The sequence below is a fragment of the Barbatula barbatula genome (assembly GCF_947034865.1).
Source record: "Barbatula barbatula genome assembly, chromosome: 7".
Lineage (NCBI taxonomy): Eukaryota > Metazoa > Chordata > Actinopteri > Cypriniformes > Nemacheilidae > Barbatula > Barbatula barbatula.
Genome location: NC_136770.1, coordinates 6,735,982 through 6,761,456, shown reverse-complemented (window position 1 = coordinate 6,761,456; position 25,475 = coordinate 6,735,982). Strand labels below are relative to the sequence as shown.

The 25,475-nt window shown below is 40.2% G+C and overlaps 2 protein-coding genes across 6 annotated transcripts; one reads left to right on the top strand and one right to left on the bottom strand.

Annotated features, from left to right (window-relative positions):
- The first annotated feature begins 1,521 nt into the window (after positions 1-1,521).
- Positions 1,522-12,089, top strand: kcnj3b (potassium inwardly rectifying channel subfamily J member 3b). Its single transcript, XM_079460432.1, has 3 exons — positions 1,522-2,727; positions 3,288-3,504; positions 10,025-12,089. The coding sequence occupies exons 1-3, from the start codon at positions 2,050-2,052 to the stop codon at positions 10,747-10,749; spliced, it is 1,620 nt and encodes a 539-aa protein (XP_079316558.1). The 5' UTR covers positions 1,522-2,049; the 3' UTR covers positions 10,750-12,089.
- A 4,742-nt stretch (positions 12,090-16,831) lies between these two features.
- Positions 16,832-25,388, bottom strand: ino80db (INO80 complex subunit Db). 5 transcript variants are annotated; one of them, XM_079459622.1, is made up of 11 exons: positions 24,508-24,922; positions 23,045-23,291; positions 22,731-22,947; positions 22,250-22,592; positions 22,078-22,177; positions 21,429-21,641; positions 21,184-21,293; positions 19,504-19,637; positions 19,183-19,415; positions 18,947-19,104; positions 16,832-18,853 (listed from the first exon to the last, which is right to left on the bottom strand). In XM_079459622.1, the coding sequence occupies exons 2-11, from the start codon at positions 23,260-23,262 to the stop codon at positions 18,105-18,107; spliced, it is 2,475 nt and encodes an 824-aa protein (XP_079315748.1). In that variant the 5' UTR covers positions 23,263-23,291; positions 24,508-24,922; the 3' UTR covers positions 16,832-18,104. The 5 variants fall into 5 exon arrangements, with proteins under 5 accessions (XP_079315748.1, XP_079315749.1, XP_079315745.1 ...); XM_079459623.1 differs by having other exon boundaries at positions 24,826-24,922; XM_079459619.1 differs by having other exon boundaries at positions 22,250-22,947; positions 24,508-25,388.
- Between the last annotated feature and the right edge of the window lie 87 nt (positions 25,389-25,475).

The window sequence follows — 25,475 nt, the reverse complement described above, 5'->3', positions numbered from 1 at the left end:
CCTGACTATGAATTGCTTCTGATTCTAGACCGAAGTATAAAGGACGGTTGATATTTATATGTTGGTGCAGTCTTCACTTAGATCCTCTTTTTAAGCAGTGGGGATAAGAATGTTTAATGTCAGGGCTTTTGAAAGGCCTCTGCTTTGAAGAAGTCTGCCATCTAGTGATTATTACATGAGAGGAATAGCTGTTACTGATTGGACCTTTCCAACCTTTCATTAGCTTCCCGCTGTGCTGATGAATCTATCTAGTAAACAAATAGGTATTTCTTATCAAGAGTCAAAGAGGGCAAGAGGGCGTTTTAGTTACTCTGCCAGCGGTGGTAAAAGTCCTCTCACATTAATAAAACCGTAATGTGTCGCTCTCACCGGCGACATCATTAGAAGCTGGGCATGTTTCACTCTGCTCCATCGGTCCTGTTCCAGCCCGATAATTATTTCTGTGGGTTATTTGAATGTTCTGGAGAATCTTGCGGAAAACCTTTTTTGGCAAAAAGCAGTTGCAATTTGCAGTCACAGTGTGCCATGGTGAGTTTAGACAGCTGCTAAAGTACATGATGCTTTCTAAGCCCGCTGTTGATGCTTTTGTGTGCCGGAATGTCCTTGGTGCAGCCTGCCTTAAGCTTGTTCTACCCGATACTTCACAACAAACAGAGCATCCTAATGGCGCATGTCTTAAACAGGAAAATAGACAGTCTAAATAAGCAGTTTCAGCAAAAGGACTTAAATAACCGAATACTTTGTATTTCTCAACCTTAAGCGAACGCTGTATTTGTCTCTGCAGCTAAAATAGCTACAGTAGTACACACACACAAATGCACACCGTGTATGTGTGAGTGTGAAGCCTATTATAGCATATATGGAAATAAAGCTCAGAAGTGATGTGGGGGAGAGAGAGAGAAAGCTTCAGTCACAGTCCACAGTCTTCCATTGTGGATAGTACTGACACTTACAGAGCAACAGAGTCAGTCCATTAAAGGCTGGGAGCGATTTACATGATTCCAAAATAACACACTTATAGAGACCTTATCTTCTAGCACCCCACCCGGTTTGAAATGGGAACAGATGGGATACCTCTAAACGGAGGTACTGAGTGATTCAAGAGTGTCAAAGCATGACATTTAATACTGGGTCATAAATGAGCTGTGATCACAACAGTGCGCTTTCCAAGGTTTATTAAAATAAAGAATACATTTACTCAAAAATGGATCTTGTTCCCCAATCTCCACCTGACACTGACGTGACAGTATATTAATCACCCTTATTGTCTCCATCCATCATTTTGGCACATAAAAACCCATTATATTACAAGCTGGGCGTGGAATTATTTTCTGATAAATCGGTGGTGAGCGCGTATATTTATTGATTACGTTATGTTGCACTGTTCAGAGAATGAGAGAGAGACTATTACAAAATGAGGAAAAAAATAGGTATCCAACACAAGAACACGTGTTCATTCCTCCCCCAACTCCCAGCTCCACCACCCTCTCCGATAAGTTTCTCTTATTTGTCGGGGCTGGAGATGGAGTTTGAGAGCACGAGGCGCGCAGTGCGCAGAAACCGAGAACGATGAGAAGGCGAGCGGGAGCAGATACAAGATCTCAGCGCCTGGCAAACTGCGAGGAACGGCGGTGAGTGAAAACTTGGATAGGATCGTTTGGGCGTCAACCAGCTCGCGTCTTATCAAATTGGTGTGATACACCTGGGGAAGGTGGAGGAGGGTGCCAACGCACTTGTGCTACACTGCGCCAAGCCAATCATAGATTAAAAATTACCCAGATTCATATTTTTCACGTTTAATAGCGTCGGCTGACTGAGTCTCATTCTCATATCAGTTATGCGGATTCGGAGGAGAGACTTGCAGCGTTCTGTCCCAAAACAAGCGAGCTATTAACAAAACTCCTGCGTTAAGACTGCAAAGCTCGTTCCACATTGTGACTTTTAAGTGTAATAGTCTGGTAAGACATGTGAAGAGATCCTAAAACATTCTGCCGGGAACGAGCGCATCAAAAGATTCTCCTTTATTTGGGATAACTTTAGCGGCGAAGGATGTCAGCGTTGCGCAAGAAATTTGGGGACGATTATCAGGTGGTGACGACCTCGTCCAGCGGCGGCGGGTTCAACCAAGCGGCCCCCGAGAAGAAAAGGAAACGTCAGCGCTTTGTGGACAAGAACGGCCGATGTAATGTCCAGCACGGGAACCTGGGAGGCGAGACCAGCCGCTACCTGTCGGACCTGTTCACCACGCTCGTGGACCTCAAATGGCGCTGGAATTTATTCATCTTCATCCTTACCTACACGGTGGCGTGGCTCTTCATGGCCTCTATGTGGTGGGTCATCGCCTTTATACGCGGAGACCTCAACCAGGCTCACGATGATAAGTACACACCGTGCGTGGCCAACGTGCACAACTTTCCATCAGCTTTTCTGTTCTTCATCGAAACCGAGGCCACTATCGGTTACGGTTACCGGTACATCACAGACAAATGTCCGGAGGGTATCATTCTGTTCCTCTTCCAGTCCATCCTGGGCTCTATAGTGGACGCTTTTCTCATCGGTTGCATGTTCATCAAGATGTCCCAGCCGAAGAAACGGGCGGAGACGCTGATGTTCAGCGAGCACGCGGCTATTTCCATGCGTGACGGCAAACTGACTCTCATGTTCCGAGTGGGTAACCTGCGCAACAGCCATATGGTCTCCGCGCAAATACGCTGCAAACTGCTCAAAGTGAGTATGCAACTGTTACCAATTAAAATCAACGACGAAGCCGCTCACACAGCTTATTATATTAACCGCGTTTCATAATTAATTTACATAATGAAATCTCAGTTTGGATGAACTTATTAATGTTTAATTGAATAAACCGTCTGATTGGTTCAAGGTCTACATTCTACCATAGAGTCTGACCACTATGGAACCTTTACCTCAGATTATCAGGCAAATGAGAAAAAGCTGTAATTTGATTTTGGCTACTTATAATGGACAAAGTATTGATCTGCTTTGACCTGTGGATGCAGTCTTACCCTTTCTGTCAGGGTAGATGCAAAAGATCAGTTTTCTCTCTCTCTCTCCCTCTCAATGTCGCATAATTTCACTTCCAATACAATTTCAGTATTAGTGTGTTTTAATAGCATGGAAAACACTTGACATCTGTACTGCAAAAGCATTTGCATACAAATATAAAAATACACCAATGCTAAACAACATGTAAATTAGTAAAGGGACATAAACAACCTCACGATTCAAATTATTCTAAATGTTTCTTTGTCTGCTCTTGATTTCTCTAGTCCCGCCAGACTCCCGAAGGAGAGTTTTTGCCTTTGGATCAGCTCGAGTTGGACGTTGGTTTCAGTACCGGAGCTGACCAGCTTTTCTTAGTTTCTCCTCTGACGATCTGCCATGTGATCGACTCCAAGAGCCCGTTCTATGACCTCTCGCTCAGGTCAATGCAAACAGAGCAATTTGAGATTGTGGTTATCTTAGAGGGGATTGTGGAAACCACCGGTAAGTCTTCACGATCGCACATATGCAGAATGAAATACATTAGACAGCTCAGTGACCAAACAAGTACGCTCGGATGCCAACAATTCAGGAGATCCGCTAATGTAAATAGTATGTCTGGTGATTTATAATTTTATTCAAGTATCACTGTATGGCCCATAATAATGTCCCAATATTTTCAAGCAGGGATATAAAAAGAAAACAATATTTTTTACATGGTTATGTTTTTATGAGCACCACAGATAGTATGAATATTCATGCTTTCGGCATTTTATTTACAAAAGATTTCCAAATTATAATATAATTATGTTATATTCTAGGAATATAAGACATGAAAATATCTCAATGCATTTTGATTGAATTGTGAACAGCATTTCATATTCCAAAACTTTACAAGTTTAGTTTCTCGGTATCTCTATTGTGAGATACATTTGTATTGTGTGTCTGTTGTTTTTTTTAATGTCTGTCTATCTGTAAACAGTATGTGTGAGTAATTTTGAAGAAGCAGGTTGGTTGGTGTAAGTCAGCTTTTAATGATTTTAAAGATTGTACATCAGTGTCTTCTACAATAAAGAGAGAGATATTATGTAAGAAGACGTGATACACAAAGTTAGTCTCACGCTTTTCTCTCCGCCTCATGGTTCTGAGTCTGGCATGCTTTGAGATTAAGGCACCTGTCAATCAAATCACAACTCACCTTTAGTTTCTCACCCTGCGGCATGAAATACAGATGTAGAATGTAGAAGTCTGTACACACAATAAAAACATACCAATCTGGCAACGTACACACATTCCACTCGCAGGCTACGATGGTGGGAACTAATTGATAAAGAATAAGAGAAAAACATAGAATGAAATCATATACTGTTCCTCGTGGACGTGCCATCTGATTATTCCGCCCACACAAAGTAAAGGGATTTGTGGGTAAAAAAAGAAAAGAAACAGAAAAAACAGAATTATGTACAGTTAGTCAGCACTCTGTTCTCCCCATTGTGAATCAGTTTCCATAGCAACTAAATCTGCCCCTTAAGCGTTCTCCATACAGTAAAGTCGTACCGGCTGTTTGAAGTATGGAGACAGAACTTGTATTTATCAGCCACATAAATCAATCACTAATTACTACTTATCAAATAAGTCGTTAGACATTTTTAATTATGTCCTGTAATTATGTCTAGGTTTATGACATATGTGTGTGCGGCGATACAGCACAAACCTGTTATGCGTGTGTGTTTTCTGGTGGCTTTCAATTCCAATCTTTTCATCTTTAAAACATCATTTCTTCCATTGGGTCTATAAGCTCAAATGTCACATATGTGAGTCTCAATGTGTGGCTGGAGGAAGATTTTCACATGAATACGATAGCTTCTTTTAGGCAGAGAAAGCGTGACTTCCGGGCCAAAGACTCATTGGAGACAAGCCCAGAGCCATTCGTTGCTCTGTGAAAAAAAAACATGACAGCTGTGGCCGCATGCACATCTGCTGAATTATTTACTGCATTTCACATAAAACAACCCCCCTTGAAACTGGCAAAAAAATCAAATATTGCAGAATTTGAATGATTTTTTTGAGAATTTTTAGTTAAGACTAGTTGTCTTGCCTGTATTTCAAATAACTTCACAATTACGAAGAAATGTTAAAACATATATGAATAAATCGTACTTACTTTATTATCATACTTACGATATACCTGGAATGCTTTTTTTTACTAATGACAAATTTTCATGCAATATGTTTCCAGGGAATTGAACCGATAGAGAATCTAATTAATATAGGTCTAGATTTATGTTTAAAATAAGATCAAAATAACTACCTATCACAACTTTTTTGTATTTTTATTTGAGCTTTCAATAGTCATCATGTCCCATATTGCTTATGTGTCCCAAATGATTTGGAATATGGAAAATATCTCTCGCCACCATAGAAGAGAATGCTACATGAATTGTTCAGAAACTTTTGTCAAGTCATGTTTACTGTGATTTCTAACGAAACACAGTGTCTCCAAAAAACATAAATATCTGAAAATGACATGGCACATCTAGCAATGAATAGTAATATGAATAAGAACAGTAATGACTATTGTCTAAAGTGAAAATTAGGAGCACAATGAAGAAATTCATCCTAGATTTGTATTTGTTATAATAATTATGTATTGATCTCATTATTGCAGACTATTTTTAATATATCCTATTTATATAAATGATTGAGCACTTTACTTGTTGTCATGTATTTTATTTTTTATTTAAATTATTTGCACTGAAATTAATCTTTACATTTTATAGCATATTCAACACTGTTCGTTCGCAGACAAGCAACATCACTTCCAATGCTCAAAATGGAAAAAAGTGCTCCTTTATCTTATATAAAATTTGACAACTTGACAAATTATTCATGAAATAAAAAATATAACCTACTGGTCAACTGTAGCCATGCATATGCTTAAATGTTTGAAATAAGTTTTGTAGAGAAAATGTAATTGTGGCAACAAATTATTATTTTTCATTAAAAAACTAAATTTATTCACAAATGTTTTCGAAATGGATAAAATCGCAGACAAAATTTATTTCAATACTGTTTGAAAAGCCCCTGAAAAAGCTGGTTGGTATAATGTCAAGAGTACATTCTCACGAACTTTAGGCAAAGGATGTCTACGTTGAAGATAACAAAATGTGGTATTTTAAAGCACAAAATTACCTATAGTAACATTTGTTTTATTCTGTCATTTTAATGAGTTAACCATGATTCTAAAATGTGGTCAAAGAAAATATAAGTACTGAAGAAGAGATCTATATTGTATATCAAATATAGATTCCATTATTTAGAATAAAAAGATTTTGTAAAAAATATTATTTGGAATCAAGAAGAAGGTATGGAACGAGAATGGACCATTTTCTAACCTATTTATGCAATCCTAAAACATGATCAATTAAATACATTTAGTGTGTTGTTCATTATGGTTTGAGCACAAGACACAGTTAAACAAGATCTCTCTTAATAGAAGTGAATGAAACAGTAAACTCATGAGACGATCCTGAAAAGATTGTTTATCTTGATGTTCATCAAACCATAACTGCCGCTTACATCAATAACAAAAAGAGAAAAATACTGAGAGATGTAATGAGATATGTTTGTTTTGACAGGAGATTTGCTCAAAAGAGCATGACACGAATTGGACTGACACTCAGATGTTGCTGTCAAACAGATACACACATTTACGTTGTTGCATTTTGTAAGCAGTTTCATACAGAGCGACTTCATTTAAGGTATATACGGATCAAACCCTGTGGTCTTGGCTTTGTACAGTACCTCATGCACTCCACGTGTAAGTGGATTGTTGATAAATAATCCAGTGATTTGTTCCGATAATTGCTATTTATGTTTCCAGCAGTTATGTTATTATTGAAACCATGCGGGTCAAAATAGCAACTCGAAGGTCTGACCGGTCTGACACCTGCTTGCCTCACCGGTGAATAATGGCTAGATTGATGCGTTAGCAGCAAGGACACATTTCAGCCACCTATGCTCGGAACAACGTGTGTATTGGCTTTGTTTATTTTTAATTCCTGGCGTGTTATTTCAAAATGTCTGTTTTATTGTGTGTGCTTTCAGCAGAGAGAGTAAACACAGCGGCTCTCCGTTACCGTCCCGTGGGGCCTCTGGAAATGGAAAGGGAGGCAGAGCCTCATCTCCCCAGGACCACACACTGTGTGTCAGAGAGATACAGGAGAGAATCAGGCCCTGCTGCATGGTCAATTACCGTTCAGAGCAGCCAGATAGTAGAGTTTACTGTTATCGCACACCATAGAGTGAGAGATAAAGAGAGAGCGAGAGGAGGAGAGTCATGATGATAATTATGGTGGGTGGAATAGGTGTGTTAGGAAAAAACAGTAATAGACTGAAAGGAACGCATAGACATAAAAGTTCTCGAAGCTCGACTGCAAGGTCTTGCGGTAACAATGCAGTGTTGTGGGTTTGAGTCCCAAAGTACCTAGAAAACAATGCCCTAAATGCATCACAGTCCTTGACAAAAGCATCTGGCAAATGCATAAATGTAAATGCAAAAAGTGAGAGAGAGAGAGAGAGAGAAAGAAAGACAGAGATGGAGAGAAAGCGAGATGACAGAAACAGGTCAGGCAGAGCACCTCTGTGGCAACAGAACCGAGCACTTGATGACGGTCACCATAGAAACAGATTATCCCTCTTGGAGATATAAATTGTTCTCATAACTGTCAGACGTTGAAGTGTAGCGATACCATTTTTCCTGCCAGAGACTAATGTTCGCAAATGTTTCTCCCAAATGCAGAAATGAAATTTGTCGTAATGGAAGAATACGGAACGGTTACGTAAGGCGAATTCGCGGGGAGCCAGACCTGATTTCGACTTGCAGAGCCCTTACCTTACCCTCTTCCAGCTAACAGCCGAAAGCCTGTTAAATATTTCATAAGATGAATAATATTATGTTATACAGCTAAACCCAGGATTTGTCAGCTTGGAAAGCTGGGATTTTTTACTGTAGTAAGGAAGGATTACCACGCTTATGTTTATTCGCTCGAGAGACCGTAGGCGTCTCAATGGTCATAGGCGGCGAGGAGAGAAAAAAGAACCATCATGACTTTCAAAAATGTGTGATGTATGTTTTGTCTCCCTGGAGTTTTTTTTTGTCTGAGGTTGTGTGTGTTCAGAAACCGTAACAGCTAGACTCTTTTTTTAGACCGCGCTTGGTTCTGCCTGTCAGGAGAGCTGCGTTGTAGTCTCACCGCTTTCTAAACACCTTTGCTGCTCTTCGAATCCCTGTTAAGAACAGTGTCCTCACAGTCCGTCTTTAGCAAACTCCTCAATATTTGTTCCCTCACTGCTCGGAGACAGACGAAGAAAGGTACCCTGCCGGTGAATATCAAAAAGATACAGGAAGGATACTCTATTACGCACAATGTTGCTTTTCAGATGACGATTATCTTATCTTTGATTTTTCACTGATGACTTGTGGAGAATACTGTGTTGCGAATCTGTTTACTTACTGTTTGGGGATTTAATCAAACCAGCTCTGTATAGTGAGGGTTTTACACGCTTTAATTAAGAAGGGATGTTCGTCCATGTTGGCGATACACAGATCTAATCAATTTCCTACAGATAAAGCTCTTGTTTTCATGCAACCAAATGGACCGTGAACAGTCGTTCCCGTGGGTGTTGCTCAACAGTAAACGTTGCCTTTGTGTGTGGGTGTGTGTGCGTGCGTGCGTGTGTGTACGCACACTGTCAGAAATGTAACTATTAGTTTTAGTCACTCAGCCATTGTTGCACAAGTACTGTCGGAAGAAAACTAACATAACTGGGTAATTCAAGCATTATGGATGTGACATTTTCAGTCAAAACAATACTAAATTCTCAAAGAATGCATTTTTTACTAATATATTGAATCATTTGTTTTTATATTACTAAACCACTGATGATAGAGTCCAGTCCTCAGAAAAATATCAGTATATGCGTATGTATGTTCTGTTTTTAAAAGGGGGGGATAATGTGTTATGGATGTGACAAAAAAAGAATGCGAGAGAAACATACTTTGTAGGATTTCCGTTAAAATGTACAAACCAGAAGCAATAATACCCAGCAAATGGATGGTGCTTTATAGATCACAAAACAGTTATTTCATTTTTCAAGCGCCCATTTATGTGGAATATGGAAGGTTATGGATGTGACCATTCACTTAGCTGGCTTTCACACCTAAAGTTTGGTTTAAAACGCGGTGCAGTTCGCATGAATAATCAATAATGTGAAAGCAGTTAAGGGACCTTTGGTGCGCACCGAGGTAGCAAGCCCGAGACTACCTGAAGGAAGGGGTCTGAGTGCGGCTGCATATGAAAGCAACACAGACCCAGGTGCGCACTTGTTCTGGAAGTTAAGTAACCTGCACATGGGTTTTATCCGATTACGATGTATTCAATAAAACACATGTAAGAGATGATAGCGTTGATGATTCGAGTGAGATCATTACATTCGCACAGTACGAGTGCAGTCAGAGCGGCAAATTAATGGTAATACGCTGTTTCCTGAAAATAGTCGCTCTGCATCAGCAGAAAGCTGTCTGCATGCAACGAACATACATTAAACCCAAGTGCCATTTACTGTGCTGCACATAATAGCACCACATTTTTGAAAACACAAAATATGAACCTGCATTCTGTTTTCTATCCTGCGCCATGCATGTTGTTATGTTGTAAGATGAACGCAAACGCACAAAGGTTCAATAGAATGAATTTGAGTGTGAAACCAAACCAATGCTGCGAGAGGTGCAGGAACAATCACACTCGGGTTCGCATCGCAACAAACATGCCCAATCTGCATAGTCATGTAAGGGCGATTTCAAAGCTATGCTTTCAAAACTTACCACTTAAGTATTTACCACCAAATATTGATATCTGACCTAGTAAAAACAGCGGTTGACATTAGCATGGAATTGCTAAACCATTTTCCTTAAATGAAAGTACAACAGAATATTAATGATTTTTTTCTTTAATGATCCCAGGTATGACATGCCAGGCTCGCACCTCGTACACAGAGGATGAGGTCCTTTGGGGTCACCGTTTTTACCCAGTCATTTCTCTGGAGGAGGGCTTCTTCAAAGTCGACTATTCGCAGTTCCACGGCACCTTCGAGGTTCCCACGCCTCCACACAGTGTTAAAGAACAGGAGGAGAGCTTGCTCCTGTCCTCCCCTCTGACAGCCCCCTCGCTCTGCCACAGCGCAGGGGGGATTACTGAAGGCAGCGGCACGCTGGAGGGTCTGGAATTTCAGAGCGATGCAGAAACCGGCTCCATCAATATAGGGACCCCCATGCCCACCACCAAAATGCCCGCCAAACTTCAGAGGCTAACGGGGCGCGACGTCCACATCCGGGACGGGATGCCTCGCAAGCTCCTACGCATGAGCTCAGAGATCACCTACAACCTGGGGGACTTGCCTGTCAAACTCCAGCGAATCAGCTCGGCTCCAGGTGTGGCAGAAGAGAGGCTTCATTCAATCAGTTCTGTGCTTAGCCCTATGGACGACAGGCTGGCTCCCAAGCTGGGCTTGGTGGGCGGAGTTGAATCCATCAGCCAATCAGTTACAGACCTTCCGCCAAAGCTCCAAAGGTTAGCTGGAGGTGTGGGGGTGGGCGGAGTCGGAATCGGAGGAAGAATGGATGGTCATCTGCCTCCGAAACTAAGAAAAATGAATTCCGAGAGGTTCACAGGGTTCAGTTTAAAATGAACTGGCTTTTATATATATAAACAAACGTTTTTCCATTTACCTCCTTTGAAACTGCAATTGAGTAAAATGGACAATCTATACTTATAGCAGTTTATATATGAATAAAACGTTAGAATAATGCTAATCTTCTGCACAATCTGGCATGTTTTTACTATAAGCAGCATGCATAAATTCTTTTTAAAACACCTATTTATAGATATTATAGATATTATAACAATATTCAACACGTTACACTAGCCAAACTTCTTTTGAGGGCTTGCCTATATATTATGTAAATTCTAAAACGAAAATAAATACATCAATATGATTATCAAAGATCAACATCAGTGTTCCTTGATAATCCACGCTAACTAATTAAAAAAAAGCCAATGGCTATAGGCCTAAATTAGAAATGAATAGTTTTTTTGTGGATTGATTGTTGAAAGATTAGCCGCTCTGGTCTTTATACCAGGAATGGCTGCATTTGGAATTGTGAACTTTTGGAAGAACTGACTCAGGTTTTGTTTTGTTTGGTTCTCTTGCATGATATATCGTTTCATAATCAAGCCAGATTGAGAATTAAGCCTTAATCATAAGGTGCCAATTGTAAAATACTGTAAAATACCATTCACGACAGCCCAGTTTTAGATGTGCAGTTTAAAAAGCATTCCAAAAGTGAATTTAAAGATGTGCAAATTTCACTTTTCTAAGCTTTTTGAGCTGTCTGTCAAGGGACACGGAAGCCTTTCGGATCGCAGTATTTCACATTTGGCTCCCAGTACTTTGCTGAGTTTGTACATGATGTTTTGTCAATGATTGTTTTTCTGCCGTTCTCTGTTTAGCAGTTTAAACCTTTTTCTGACCTGAATGACTTGAGTATTGTGAAGTGGGGAAATACACCATCAAAGATGGTAAAGAGCACAATGGATGAGTACATCTGTTTTAATATATTTCTAGATAAGACCTTGTCAACATTGTTATGAATTTGTTTAACTCTTGTGTTTGGAAAACCGAAGCAATAATATTATGAATTGCAGTGAAACTTCTGACTGGAAAAAAATCACGTTCTTTATGTTGACCTTAAATGGTTTTACAGTTTTCTATGTGTTAATCTCAATACGTTCTTTTCTTCTGACGAGAAAAATGACAATTCCCACCGGAGTGGTTTCTGATACTGTAATAAATGTGTTGTAATGTGATATGTCTATTGTACGAGGAAACTTGAAAGATAAACCTCCACCTGAAGCCATCAACGTGAAATGAATCCAGGTTCTAGGTGGACTTGCCCATGTTTGAAGCCTTTATGCTCATTTGTATTGGCAGATGTCTTCTCCACAAATAAAGCAGTTTGATCTGGTTTGACCCAGCTGTGTGGATGACTGGCAGCATGCTGCCCGATGCTGCTCATTGGAGTCATTTGTCTGTGGAGATCAGTTAACTATATATATCAGCTTCCTTGTACATTAGCAGTAAATTAATTAAATGTATATATATTCCCTCCTCAGTTACATTGAAAAATGTTCACTGCAGAAAACACTATAGAACCCATCACCGAAATTCCATTAAATGATTTTCCATTCAAATAAACCACTAGCTCCATCCATTAAAACATCACAAAATTCCTTTTTGTAGTGTGTTTTGGGCCTTATTTCATGTGAAGGATTTGATGGGGCATCCAATAAAACTAATAGAAATAGAAACTCAACAGAAATTTCAATGGTATCCGTTAAAATACCATTATGAACCATGAGCTTTTTCCATTAAAACCATCACAAAATTCCTTTTTCACCAGAAGACTCCATCACATACAAGTAGAATCATTACAGTTTCCATCAAAACCAATACAAATCCCTTTAAAACCATTATAACTTCTTTAATGGTTTCTATGTTTTTTTCCAGCAGGGATCTGCATTATTCCAGTTATAGAATCCATCGTATACACATAAGACACCATTATAGCTTCAATTGAGACCAATACAAATCCCATTATAACCATTAAATCCATAAAAAATGTAATGTGTTTTGGGCAGGGTTCTGTTGTTTTTGTTTTTTCAGGAGGGTTAATATACCATTTTTACCTTAAAGAAGTTGTTGATCGAAAAATAAGGTTTCTGTCATCATTCTGTCACTTAGAACCTTTATGACTCTTCAGTGAAACACAAGAGACATTTTGAGAAACGTCTAAGAAGTTTTGTGTCTATGCAGTGGAAGTCAATAAGAGCCAGTGTTGTTTGGTTACCAACGTTTTCAAAATCTTTTTGTGTTCTGCAGAAAAAAAGTCATGGTTTGAAATCAAACGAGAGTGAGTAAATGATCAAATAATTTTCATTTTGGAGTGTACTATCCCTTTAAGAATTTATTTCTGTTCATTATAATTAACCCTTAAAATAACTTTCGTTTATGTAACCTTTGGGTTGAGTAAATCAGATTAACAATCATATTTCTGAATCCGGATCATTTAGATGCTACCACCTGAAGCACATTGTCTACGTTACCAAAACATTTTCACATGAAGCTGACACAAAACCCACAGACACATGAAGCTGACACAAAACCCACAGACACCTGCTCTTAAAAGGTCAACTATGGTATCAGTGCTAACACTGACAAGTCTGAAGTGTCGCACGCTTCTTATATCATTCTTAAATAAACAACTGAAGCTCTTTTAGTGACCACTGTCTTCCAGCAGCTATGCAAAATGTGTTCTTTGAATAATAATTGTCAGTGTCAAGTCGAACCGCAAGTTAGCCTGTATCTGACCCAGACTGTTCTTTGAGAACGTAGGCGTCTTCGGCCAAGTGAAATGCGTGTGAAGTTTACGTTGGATATGTGAAGTTTCCTCATGGTTCCCTTTAAGGTGACTCCCTAGATGTGACTTTCCCAAGAAACATTAACACATTAGCTCTCCACAGGGGACCAATAACCTGAATATAACCTGATCAGCAGGAAGATGATTATAAAAATGTGTGCGCGTCTGCGTGTGTTAGAAAGGGAGAGAGCAAAATACAGAGGGAATATCTTGTCATTAAATGTCAGATGAAAAGAAGAGGTTTTTGAAGGTCAGCCTGCTCTGCTTAAAAACCATTATTGCTATGACCTGCTGATTTCTTTAGAGAGCTCTACCATCTCTTTCAATTTATTTTCCCCTGAAGCCTGATGTCAAACGCCCCTTATTTCATTTCATCAACTTCATACTTGGTGGTTTAATCCGGTAAGATTAGCTAAATTAATGTACTTTCAAAGAACCATTAATGACTGGTTTCTGCTCTCAGATGTTGAAAATTAAATCGCTCTCGTCCTAAAGTGAGCTGTTCTCATAGAGTCGGTGAAAATAGGCTCTTTCACATTAATTACAGCAAAACAATGCCTTTTCACAGTCAAATGATTGTTTTTATCCAAGGTGGTTAGAATCTCCAGACGTCTGGGTCAGCTGCATAAAAGCATCTGTGCACATTATGAACGGATCGGATTGCGGTAGAAATGTTATCGTGTGCCGCTCAATAGCAATTTTACTGTTTAAATTGAGAGACGGTCACGAGGGACAAAAATGTCCTCATTCGCCTCACCACATAGGGTTGGCACTGGATGCATTTGCCCGCACTGAACTGCTGAAAGGCAGGCTGGTGGTGTGGGCAGCATCCCGTCACACAAAAGAACAGGATGCACTATGCGTGTGGATTTTCCCTGCAGAGACAACATGCTCTCTCTGTTCTCAGGTCTGTGTCCACTCTGCCATTAACCTGCTCATTGTGTCAGGATTGTGAAGGATTACAGAAGGAAAGAAAAGCAAGACGATTGGTTGTAGAGTAGTAAATTGGTTCATTTTAACGCCAAAATCTGAATGGATATGTCCGATTCATTGCTTTGGGATCGGCCTAGTTTACACATGAACTTTAACTATTATGTGATTTCACACTAAGGCTTTCTTTCTTCTGCAGAATAGAAAATATATTTTGAAGAACGTTGAAAACCAAACAACACTGACCCATTGTATGGACACAAAACTACCAATGCATTTTTAGAGAAAGAAGAAAGAGAGCAGGTTTTGAACAACATGTGGGTGAATAAATAATAACAGATTTTCCTTTTTGTGGTGAACTATCGCTTTAATACAGACAGTGCCTTTGACAAATTGTAAATGTAAATTATTATTTTACGGCTGAATTATTAGAAATGTCAGATTACAATCATACAGACGTATTTTGTTATTTCCTTTGTCTTTCTACTGTTTGTACAAATGCGTATACACTATGTATAGTACTGTCCAACATTGCTAAATTATAAGAAAGCTCTCTAAATAAAATTAAACCGTAAAATCACTAAATTCTTTTTTAAAAATCTGTCTGACTGTACACTGTAAAAAAATGATTTGTTGTTCAACTTAAAAAACATATTTACACAGCTGCCTTAAAATCTTGAGTTAATTCAACGTAAAAAATAACATAAGTTATTACCAGGGTTGGACTGGTGTTTGACTGAATGACTGAATTTGATGCAAACATTTGTGTATGTTACAAGCCATTTTATCAGCTAATCTAAAATTTGGCTTATATTCATTTATTTATTTATTGAATGACTCCATAACTCCGCAACTCACAACTGGCTAAATCTACATATAATGATTTGTTAAGCTAAAGTGGATTGCAATTGAAATTTGAAAATAGAAAATTCTTATGAAATTGAAAAAAGTACTTGCGTACCAATTGTAATGAATGGCTAGCTAATAGACCACATAATACCTCTAAACAATAAAGCTGTTTTCGCATAATATTTCAAACATCTTTAAAATCAAACATCTGAAAGGTGTCTTACAATTTTTTGTTACCGTTTACAAACCTTTTAATGGCTTCTGTTTGTATCCAAATTAAACCTACTGACGGGCCATAAAACACACAACAACAAAACGGAGAGGTTGATGAATGGTCATTGCGTTACTGGACTGAAAGGGGTGTGTGGGTGTTAAGAACGATCCGTTTTGTGAGTCAATGTGCGCGTGCACCGGTTTACCTTGGTGCCCGGCGGTCAAAAGGCCTTGATCACATTTGCGCGCACTGGACCGCTTCCATCATCGCGTTTGTAGAAGCTGTTCTTGTGGGGGCGTTTGACTTAACCAAGGCTCAAAAGCGGCACTGGCGTATCTAGATGCATAATGATAAGATCTCATCATTGTGACAGTTTATCCAACTGACATTTCTCTCACTCTTTCTAATGAAGCGCGAGAATTATCGCGTTTTCTCAGCACCTAACCAATTGTTTTGTGGCAAACACGTGTAGGCGCGAGGTCGCAGTTGTCATGTCACTGGCCATAATAACATCCATTACATCGGACTGCGCGTTCCCGGAGACGGTAGCCCGTGATTAACTTGTCTGTCACCCATCATTTGACGCGCCATTTGTCAGTTTCACGCGGTGCGGTGCGTCGGGTAGGGGCAGCGCTTCAAACTGCAACATTGCTGCAGAGGCCACATGCTAAGAGGACTGTGCTATGAATGTTTTAGCAGACGGCGACTGCAACGCTTCAACAGAAATAGAAACAGCGCTAGAGTTGAAGGTAGCCGGAGTACAGTATGGGAACGGTTGCTAGGTAACGCCAGAGCCCGAGCTAGCGCGGAGCGTCCTTGCGCCCCTTCAGTGGTGCGATGAGGAGAAAATACATGTGCCTCAAAACTGTGGTTACGGGCGAGATTGCTTTCACGAAGACTTGTTTTGTGTTAAATCTGTTTAAGGGATAAAAGAAAAGCAAAGACAATGTTCTATTTTTTGATATGGTTCACTTCATCCTAACTTCTCTGCTCAACGCTGCATGACTAAAACTGTAGTTCATTACAATGTATTTGGCGCCCTCTGTCGGTTTTACACGTCAAATGGCGCATTCGAGACCATTTTAACACATTCAAATGTCTTTGCTTTTTTAACTAGTGTGCTCTGAAACACACCGTGAGGGAATTTTCGGAGTTGTAGATCATTACCTATTCAGCAGTATTATACTCGGGTTCATCGGCCTACTGTTGTTATAATAATGTACGTGTATATTTATCATCTCATAACTGACTCTTTGTTTGCGTTTATGTATTTTTAGAGAAAACGATGAGCGAACACTAAATCATCATCATAGCAGTTTTAATTCAAACATTTCAAATAAAACATAGAATGTCTCTTACACATTGTCTATACACACACACCCACATCCAAGCACTTAAGTAACAAAAGTAAACATGTCTATACATAAAAATACCTTGAACAAAGTAGAGGACCATAACATTTTGATAGGTTATAATAAACTTTTTTGTTGACCCGATACATTCAGAGAATACAAGTTTTAAAAAGGACGAGACGACAGCCGGTGTGCAAGAATATCATCTGTCAGTATGCCTGTTGGTAAAAGCAGCATTATCTGGTACAACGGCAAGTCTACCCAAATATTCAGTATCATTATTAAACGTTCAACGTTCTCTTTAAAAGTGAACTGCCAGACATGATTTCATTACATTGGTTAAGTGAGATTCTTTTCTGGTGTGGACAAAGATGCTTTCGACTACAAAAATTGATAAATGAAATGTAGATTTGGAGTGACATAAGGGTAAAAGGTATCAAAACTACTTTCTTTAAAAGCCATGACAAGAGTGACTATAGCTTTACAACATATATTTCGCACAAATGCCTTACAGGAGAACATCAAACACTAAAAGTTTAACACCCTCATGTAACTTAAACGTAAATTGCTTACGTGACAAGCCAAAAATAGCTATATGCTACTTTAAAATTTTTCAAAGAAGTACAGTGTTGTGCATTTGTTTGCAGGGTTTAACAAAGTGTAAATGTTTCTTGATTTAGAATACACGATGCATAAATGTGAAACATACGGTAGCTTTTATGTCAGGTACTTACATTTACAGCAAGACCCCTTAGTTTGGACTGCTACTAAAAGCACATTAACACGATCTGCCAGAACAGTGAGCGTTTAACCATCACACGGGACGAATAGTGATACAACCATGACATCTTTCCCATTTCTTTACCACTGACAAACTCGACCTCTAAACAATAACCACATTTTCACCAGTTTCACCACACATTTGCACTCATCAATAAAACTATCTGTGCAGACGCTACTCTATAAATATATTAAATATGCATTTTAGGATACGAGTGATATCAATGGCTAAAATCCATTTATCCATTAGCTTTAGAAAAAAGCAACTAAGCTGATGTGAAAGTTATTGCTTGACGTGCTTTCTGTGTGAGGGGGAAAACAATGTAGAAGTTGGAAAACTCAAACAAGAAACGGAATAAAACAAACAAACAAAAATCACCCGCATGTTCCCTGAATACTGCGACTATGTGAAATCACTGGAAAAATTGGTTCTGCCTGTAATTCAGGCCTGGTCCATAGAGGGTGCTGGCATACTATGGTGTGGCTGTAAATCTGTCGGGATCCCACAGTGGTTGAACAGTGGGGGGAAAAGGTGCTTGGTTTGAATGGGGCACAAAAGCTCTGATGTTGGCGAGGAGGGGAGGGATGTAATAGGTAAAGTGTGACCGCTCTGAGGCAAAGCGGAGACGGCCAAACCAGGTTGGCAGGGGGATGAGGGTACAGGGGTCAGGGGTGTTGAGAGCGCTGTGGACATCAGCAGTCCATCGGAGGCAATAAGGCTGTGAAATTGGGAAGAGTCACTGAGGGGGAGTGTGAGAACGCCCCAAGAGCCGTGAGAGATGTCCTCATCCTTGTCAAGGTGCAGGTCACTGAGATCTGCTTTGGAGATATCCATCTTGGATAGGAGGTGAGGTTGCCTCTGCGAGTATGTGCTGTCTGTGAGATGTCCCACAGAGGAGGGGGGAGTGAGAGGGGGTTGTGGCGATGGAGGTGATGGGGGAAAAACGTCTTCCGAAGTGGGGAGCAGACTGGCGTCAAGCTCCAGGTTGGAAAGAGTCTCTGCGGATAGCCGTGCACTCAGTAGATCCACAACTCCACTCGACATGCTACGACAATCCACCCCTTCTACGGGACCGAGCTCGGCCATTCCACTAAGACATGCAAGGGATTCTGGGTACGAGCCCATGGCTTGAAGTACACGAACCAGCTCCTCAGCTTCCTCTGAGGTGGGCAACAGCTCACTGTTCTTACCTATACAAAACACAAAATCAATTAGTATAAATATAAAATATATGCTAGTGAATATTAAACACTAAACAATCTTGAGAAAAGAGAGACAATTACCTTCGAAGAGATCAAAGTCCTGAAGATCATCCGGGAGGCGAGGTAGGACGTCTGAAAAATCCTCCTGATTCAACTCCAGGTCATGTGGAATGTCACTAATGTCATTGGTGATGTCATCTGGAAGTTCGTCTGCACTTAGATCAGGAGTTAAAGGGCTCCTGCATACAACAAAAATGTTAGCACACACATATACATACACACACACACACGCGCATAGATTAGGAATCGTCTCTCACCTTATGCCCGACGGCTGAGTGGGCAGGCACAAGATAGATGGCATGGCCAAGTTGCCCTGGGGAAGTGCGGGGGGAATGGGCTTCTGAGGGCGCCGTGTTACTCCCCTCCTGCTTCTCTTTTTATGTTTCTTACTGAGAGGTGAAGGCTTGGCTTTCTTCAACGGCCTGTGCCTCTGAATCTGCTGGTGGTGGTGGTACGTCTTACGGCTGATGTCTCCTCGAAGGAAATTGTCCTGCGGGAAATATGCATTGGCACACAAACGGTTAAACACCACTGAGCTTAAAGTTTTGTATGTAATGAAGCAGTTCACCGTATCTCACCATTTTTTTTGCGTGCTCGTCACAAAGCGGCGTCTGGTGTGTGATGTCAAAGACGGGGATGGAACACTGAGCTCCATCTGCAAAGCGAGCGGTACAGCTCGAGAACAGCTGCTGAGATCGGTTCTGAAGGATATCTATAGAGTTCAGTTAAGGACGCAAGACAGGGGAACGCAGAAAAACTTAAGCGGGTAATCTCCAAAACAGATGGTTTGCTAAGTCACAGAAATGGTGTTTTAATCGTATGTTAAATCAGTGTACAGTTTAAAATATATATATATATATTGTATACAAGGGTGTAACTTTGGTTTGAGAAGTGGGGGGGACACAAAATGGGGGGAAATCACACCTATCACACATTGAAAATACCTATGTTTTGCGTTGTTTTTGATTGTTTAGATTGATCAAACAATAAAGCCAAAAGGTGTGTTTATTGTGTAGCAAAAGATGATGTTCATGAAGGGGCAAAATGCCAGTATTGACTGAGAAACGGAGGAAAATATGGCTTGAAAACCTGAATCTGCAGTCGGAAGGAGACTAGCTGGATGACTTTCTAAAATGATTAACAAAGTTTAACGTCCCTAAACCACGACCAGGGAAGCCCACGTTTCTGTCAAGCCTTGTAATAAACACTAACTGCTGTTAAAAGAGTCCTTATTAAACAAAAAAGTAATAAATCCTCTGGACTAAGAGTGCTCCAATTGATCGGTCGGTGATCAACTGACCATTTTTAACACCTAAGATCAAACAACAAACATAAAAAAGCTTAAAAATAAATGAATATTGCAATACTGCAAAAGCTCTCTTACAAAACAAACCGTGTCTGTCAGAGGTACCTTAATTGAATTGATGGACAAAGCGAATCTTAGCAGAAAAATAACAGATACCAAACGGTCTATATTCTTACAGCTGCGAGACGCCAGAACGTTGCTATGGTTACCAGCGTGTCAATCATCACAAATGTTAACTGGAACTATCATGGAACTATCAGGAACTATCATGGAACTATCAGGGACTTCACACCCGCTTTCATATGGGTTTGCCACTCCCGAAAGTTTGCACATGTTTTTTTTTATTCTGTTGTTTTTTTCATAATCATGAAACAGGAAAGCTGTGTTATACTCTAGAGGCTGGATCACACTACAAGACTTTTAAAATCTGAACAGATAAAAAAAAAAGACAGACTTGCAGACTTTTTGAAAGTTTACTGGGCATCACAACACATAATAAAATCTGCAGACAGGCGCAGATTTTCTCCAACATTTCTAGAATGAAAATCTGAGCAAAAGTCTTGTAGTGTGATCCAGCCTTAAGCGGTTCCTATGGCTGCTATCATTTATGTTGTATAGGAATATGTTGTTTGCAAGTTGTCAACTTATGATTCCTTTTCATCTCTCAATTCATTAGGTGATATACTCTGTTCTTTCTTCTTTGAAATTGTTAAATAAATAATTCTACATGATAAATAGAAGGCTTCATAAAGATCCATTATCAGCCCCAAAAGTCCTGATCGGAGCACCCTTACTCTGGACCACTTTTGAACCAACATTGATTGTCATTCGAAGACATGTTTTAACGCACTATTATTATTATTATATGATAATATCATTTTTAAATTATAAAAGAACCATTTTTATGACAACCTTTGACTAATTCCAAACATAAGCAGCTTTGAGAGGATACGTTGAAAGCAGTGCCTGGAAAATGGTAAGGCTGGATTTTGGCATTTTTCGCCTTTTACGACAGCCAAACATGAACCTGAGTCTGCCACCCCAGCCAATGATAATGCAGTGCTGTGAAATAAAAACATATTAAAACCCAGCAGTAGAAATGCTACTGTAATATCATAAAAATACTAAATGTCATGCCACGTGAAGCCGGCTTCGGTGTGTGTGTGTGTGTGTGTGTGTGTGTGTGTGTGTTTGTACCTGGAGGCTGTAGAGGTCTTTTTATGTTGTTCCTGAATAAGATGTGCACTGTGGTGAGGTTCCTCTCTTGCTGCCTGGAGTAGGGCTTTCTGAAGGGCATGCTGGGATTTCCTCTCCCTTCTGAAGCTCCTCTGCTCCCTGCTAAGGTGCTTGTGTTTTTCTTTCAGGTATGAGCAGAAGCCTGCCAGACGCTCAGTGCGGGAAATGCTGTCACTGAGAGACACGAGAAAGATGCTTGTCTAGTTTTAACCTTTAAATATTACCTTGCAAGATCACTAAACTGATATCAAAGGGTCCACACCTCAGACACTTTGTCCATGTTTAATGTTAGTCAAGGCTGCTTACACTAAAAACAGTCTTTATTTAGGTTTAAGAACCTCTTTTCCAACTCTTAAAGAGTTGGCTCACCCAAAAAATTTATTTCTGTCATAATTTTTACCCTCAAGTTGTTCAGAAACTGAATTAACTGAGATTTCTGGGGCACCATTGATTACCATAGTAGAAATAATTATTCACATTTTTTGTTCTGTTTTTGGGTGAACTATCCCTTTAACCACAGGCCACCACAACTGACCAATCAGAATCAAATATTCTAGTGAGGTAATAAAGTACGGTAGATGGATGGTTGTTGAATGATGGTTGACCATACCTCTTTTCAAAGTGTTTCTCTTGTAGTCTCTGGCACTGATATGATACTAATTTTCCCAAGTCTCCATCCTCCTCCTCACTTTCTTCTGACCAGTCAAGACCTAGAGCACAAGTAATGTATTTGAAACTAATGCTAAAGTTTCCTTTAAATGGCACATTTCACAGTAACATACCTAAGTGGGAGTTCAGGTCTTGGTATTCCCGCTTGTGCTGGTCTATCAGACTTTGGAGCTGCTTCAAACATGGAGCCTGCTGTTTCATGGCAACTGAATTCTTTGTTATTAAATGTCTATGTATGTCATCTCGGCTTTGAGGTGTCCCAGGGACAACCTTTTTGCCATGATTTAGCTTCAGGTTAATTTTCCTATCGCCCGGAGCCGTTTCTGTGGAGCCCTGCTTGCTGGCCTGAAGAGGTGAGGAAGTTTTGAAAAATGACCCTGACTGGATTGTGGGGGTTTGAGGGGTTGGCGTTCGAGGGGAGGAGGGCGTTAAAGGTGTCTGCATGGTTCTTCCAATCTGCGGAGGACGTGCATGGGTGGAGGTAAGAGAAGACAATTTCGGATGTTTCTGGAGGGTTGAATCCACCCTGCATTCTTGCTGTTTCTGACTCATGGTTTGACTTTCTTGAGGCTTCTTTAAAAACGTGCTACTTACTTTTAACATTTTTTCTTGCTTGTAAAGGGCAAACGGAACTGAGGGGAGCAGACGAGCCAGAGAAGGTGGTGGGGATAAATGCTCAAGCCCGTTGTGGGTCTTCAGAGCCAGAGATGGAACAGTGATGTTGAGGGCCAAAGACTCGATGGTATCTTGTTTCTTCTTTCGTTCCTTTTTGGGGAGGACACCCATAACCTGAAGGTGACTGTTGCAATACCTAAAAAACACACAGGTACAGTACGTGGTGAGTTTTCACACACAAATAACTTAATTTCCCTGCAAACATCCTTTTCTTTAAACATTGATGAACTTACTTGCGGTCCTGCGCCTTGGGTATTGGGTTGGTGCAGCGCTGGCTGTTGTATTTGGCTACATATTCACACTGTCTGAAGGGGGCACTCCGGTCCTCGAGCACATGGCGGATGCAGAAAGCGTAACCATTGAGCCTGCGCTGCTTGCACAGCTTTGGACTGTATGAACACAGAGGCTTGTGGTCCACCTCCGAGTAGTGGATGTGTTTGCCTTCATACATCCCAGGGCTGGAACTCTCCGGAACATCAGCTTATAAATAAAATAATAGATTTGACATTCACTATTCGAAACGATGTTAGCTTGTGTAGTGCGAGTCATTATGGCATGACACTTCTATTTTATTAAGTATTAACTACAGACTGCAAAGGGAAAACTGAAAATACGTCTTAAAGATAAATATGTTGTTAAAACTATGTTGTCCATCCATCTACATATCCATCCCCAGGCTGGAACCAGGCAGGTGTCTCGGGCCTGAATATAAATAACAAGTTTGTTTCTTGTACACTTCCATTTCATTCTCAATTCTCAATAGGTCCAGGCTTCCACAAGTCCCTTTAACTGACCTGTATAGTTTTTGGCATATTAGTTCGCATTTACGGGGCAATGGAATCAATACTTTCCTCTCTTCCATTATAACTGGCATTCCTTTTGAGGGGGTCTATATTTATAAATAAATTCAAAAAGCTACAACAGACCCATGAATTTTATAAGACATACTTGTTCATCTTTAATTCAAGCTAATTTACAGCAGCTTTTGATAATCAAAGCATTTATCAAAGCATGTAGCGAGGCGTGTAGGCAGCTCGGAATAAACAGCCCAGACAAACAAAAGTGACATGCGGTAATGAAGGTATTCTGTTTCCAAGTAATCAATGGCTCTCGACGAAAAACAGCTGTTGTAAGCAGAGCTTTTAGCAGGTGAAGCACTAAATCATAAAACGATGCCTCATAAAAGTGCTCGGACAGAGTACAATATCTTCGACATGCAAAGCAACTTTGAAAACGCAAGGGGACGGTGGACAACCCGCCTACTACTCGATCATGTACTTGGGCAGAACTATCAGTTACTTTTGAGGCAAGGATTAAGCAAGTTGGGTGTAGTAACAGTAGTAACAATTTGATCATTTTGTAGCAAAAATTCGATTTAAAATAGGCAGCTGCGGAAACAATCAAAGGATACATTTATTTGTTCCATTACAAATATTTAGAACGTATTTTTTTACTTTTAAACGGTCGTCGAAAACATGTATTCGAGCGCGAGACACTGAAGGATAATATTAGGGGGAAATACCTGTCGAAGAGCGTTATCGACGACCGGATACGTTTGAAAGTTCTTGTTTTATTTACCTCGGGAAATTGCATTTTTTTCCGTAAGTTTATTTGTAAATAAAAATACAAGGAGAACTAATAGAACGTGCACACTTGATGAAAAATAATCCTTTATTTTTGCGCTATTCGTATTTACCGTTGGCCTCTGAAACCTCCTGAATCCCCACAAGTCGGGTAACGAGCCGCCCGTCTTGCCGTGCGTGATAAGCGGCTTCCGCCTTTGCTTGAGTCCGGTGCTTCCCAGTAGCCCAGCACTTCCCGATTGCTGCGGCCTACGCTAAACAAGCTACGCTGATCTTTTCATACGGTCGACGGCTATTGCGCGCAACGGGGATATTCCACCTCTACGTTCACACTTTACGCTAGCGGATTTTGTGTTTTAACGCGTGCGTATAATTTTACACGAAACCTACTGGCACATCTTTGTCGGTTATTGAAATAAAACTATCCGTACACAAGGAGAAGGGGTGTTGGTTTTGTCATCAGATGCGAGGCTTCTTACAGCACAACTACAGGCACTGGGGGGACATGACAACAGCCGACAGTGCAACAACAACCTCTGCAACCATTTTGGAATTCAACTTTGTATGTTCATTGTCGGCGTTTAGACAGATGACAGAGCTTGCAAACGCAAAATTCCGAAAGAGCGATTGTATGTCGGGTGTCAGAAGGGTTCATATCAACGTCATGGTTTATTTCAACAGTGATCATTGATTTTTAAGTTTGAGGGGATCTTCCCCAAAGTCTTTACCGACAGCCTCCTCTTAAGCGTCTCATCCATGCCTGGCATATGACATCAGCAACTTCAAATACACAGCAGTAAAAAAAACACGTTGGAAAACTAAATTCCCGTCAATTATAGTTTCCCTTCACTGTTCTCAGTAAATATTATTAAGAGAAGGTCTGTTATAGTCTTGAGTATACAGGGAAGCAGGTGTTATTAGTTTAAAGAGATCTCGAAGTCTGAGGTTGCCCCCCTATGAATCCATTCAGTGATGTCAGCACGGTCGAGACCGTTGCGAAAAAAGTGTAAAATAAAAGGTGTTATCAAAGTTTGTCCATGTAAAATCTCTGAATATATTAACTCCTTCACTACTCCATTCA

Bases quoted from the DNA above. Each gene is read 5' to 3' on its own strand.
- kcnj3b (XM_079460432.1), top strand. From the start codon at position 2,050: ATGTCAGCGTTGCGCAAGAAATTTGGGGACGATTATCAGGTGGTGACG. The intron at 2,728-3,287 runs GTGAGTATGCAA...TGATTTCTCTAG, and splicing joins TACGCTGCAAACTGCTCAAA to TCCCGCCAGACTCCCGAAGG. The intron at 3,505-10,024 runs GTAAGTCTTCAC...TAATGATCCCAG, and splicing joins GGGGATTGTGGAAACCACCG to GTATGACATGCCAGGCTCGC.
- ino80db (XM_079459619.1), bottom strand. From the start codon at position 23,262: ATGTATGAAGGCAAACACATCCACTACTCGGAGGTGGACCACAAGCCT. The intron at 19,416-19,503 runs GTGAGATACGGT...TATTTCCCGCAG, and splicing joins ACGAGCACGCAAAAAAAATG to GACAATTTCCTTCGAGGAGA. The intron at 19,105-19,182 runs GTGAGAGACGAT...TGTTGTATGCAG, and splicing joins ACTCAGCCGTCGGGCATAAG to GAGCCCTTTAACTCCTGATC.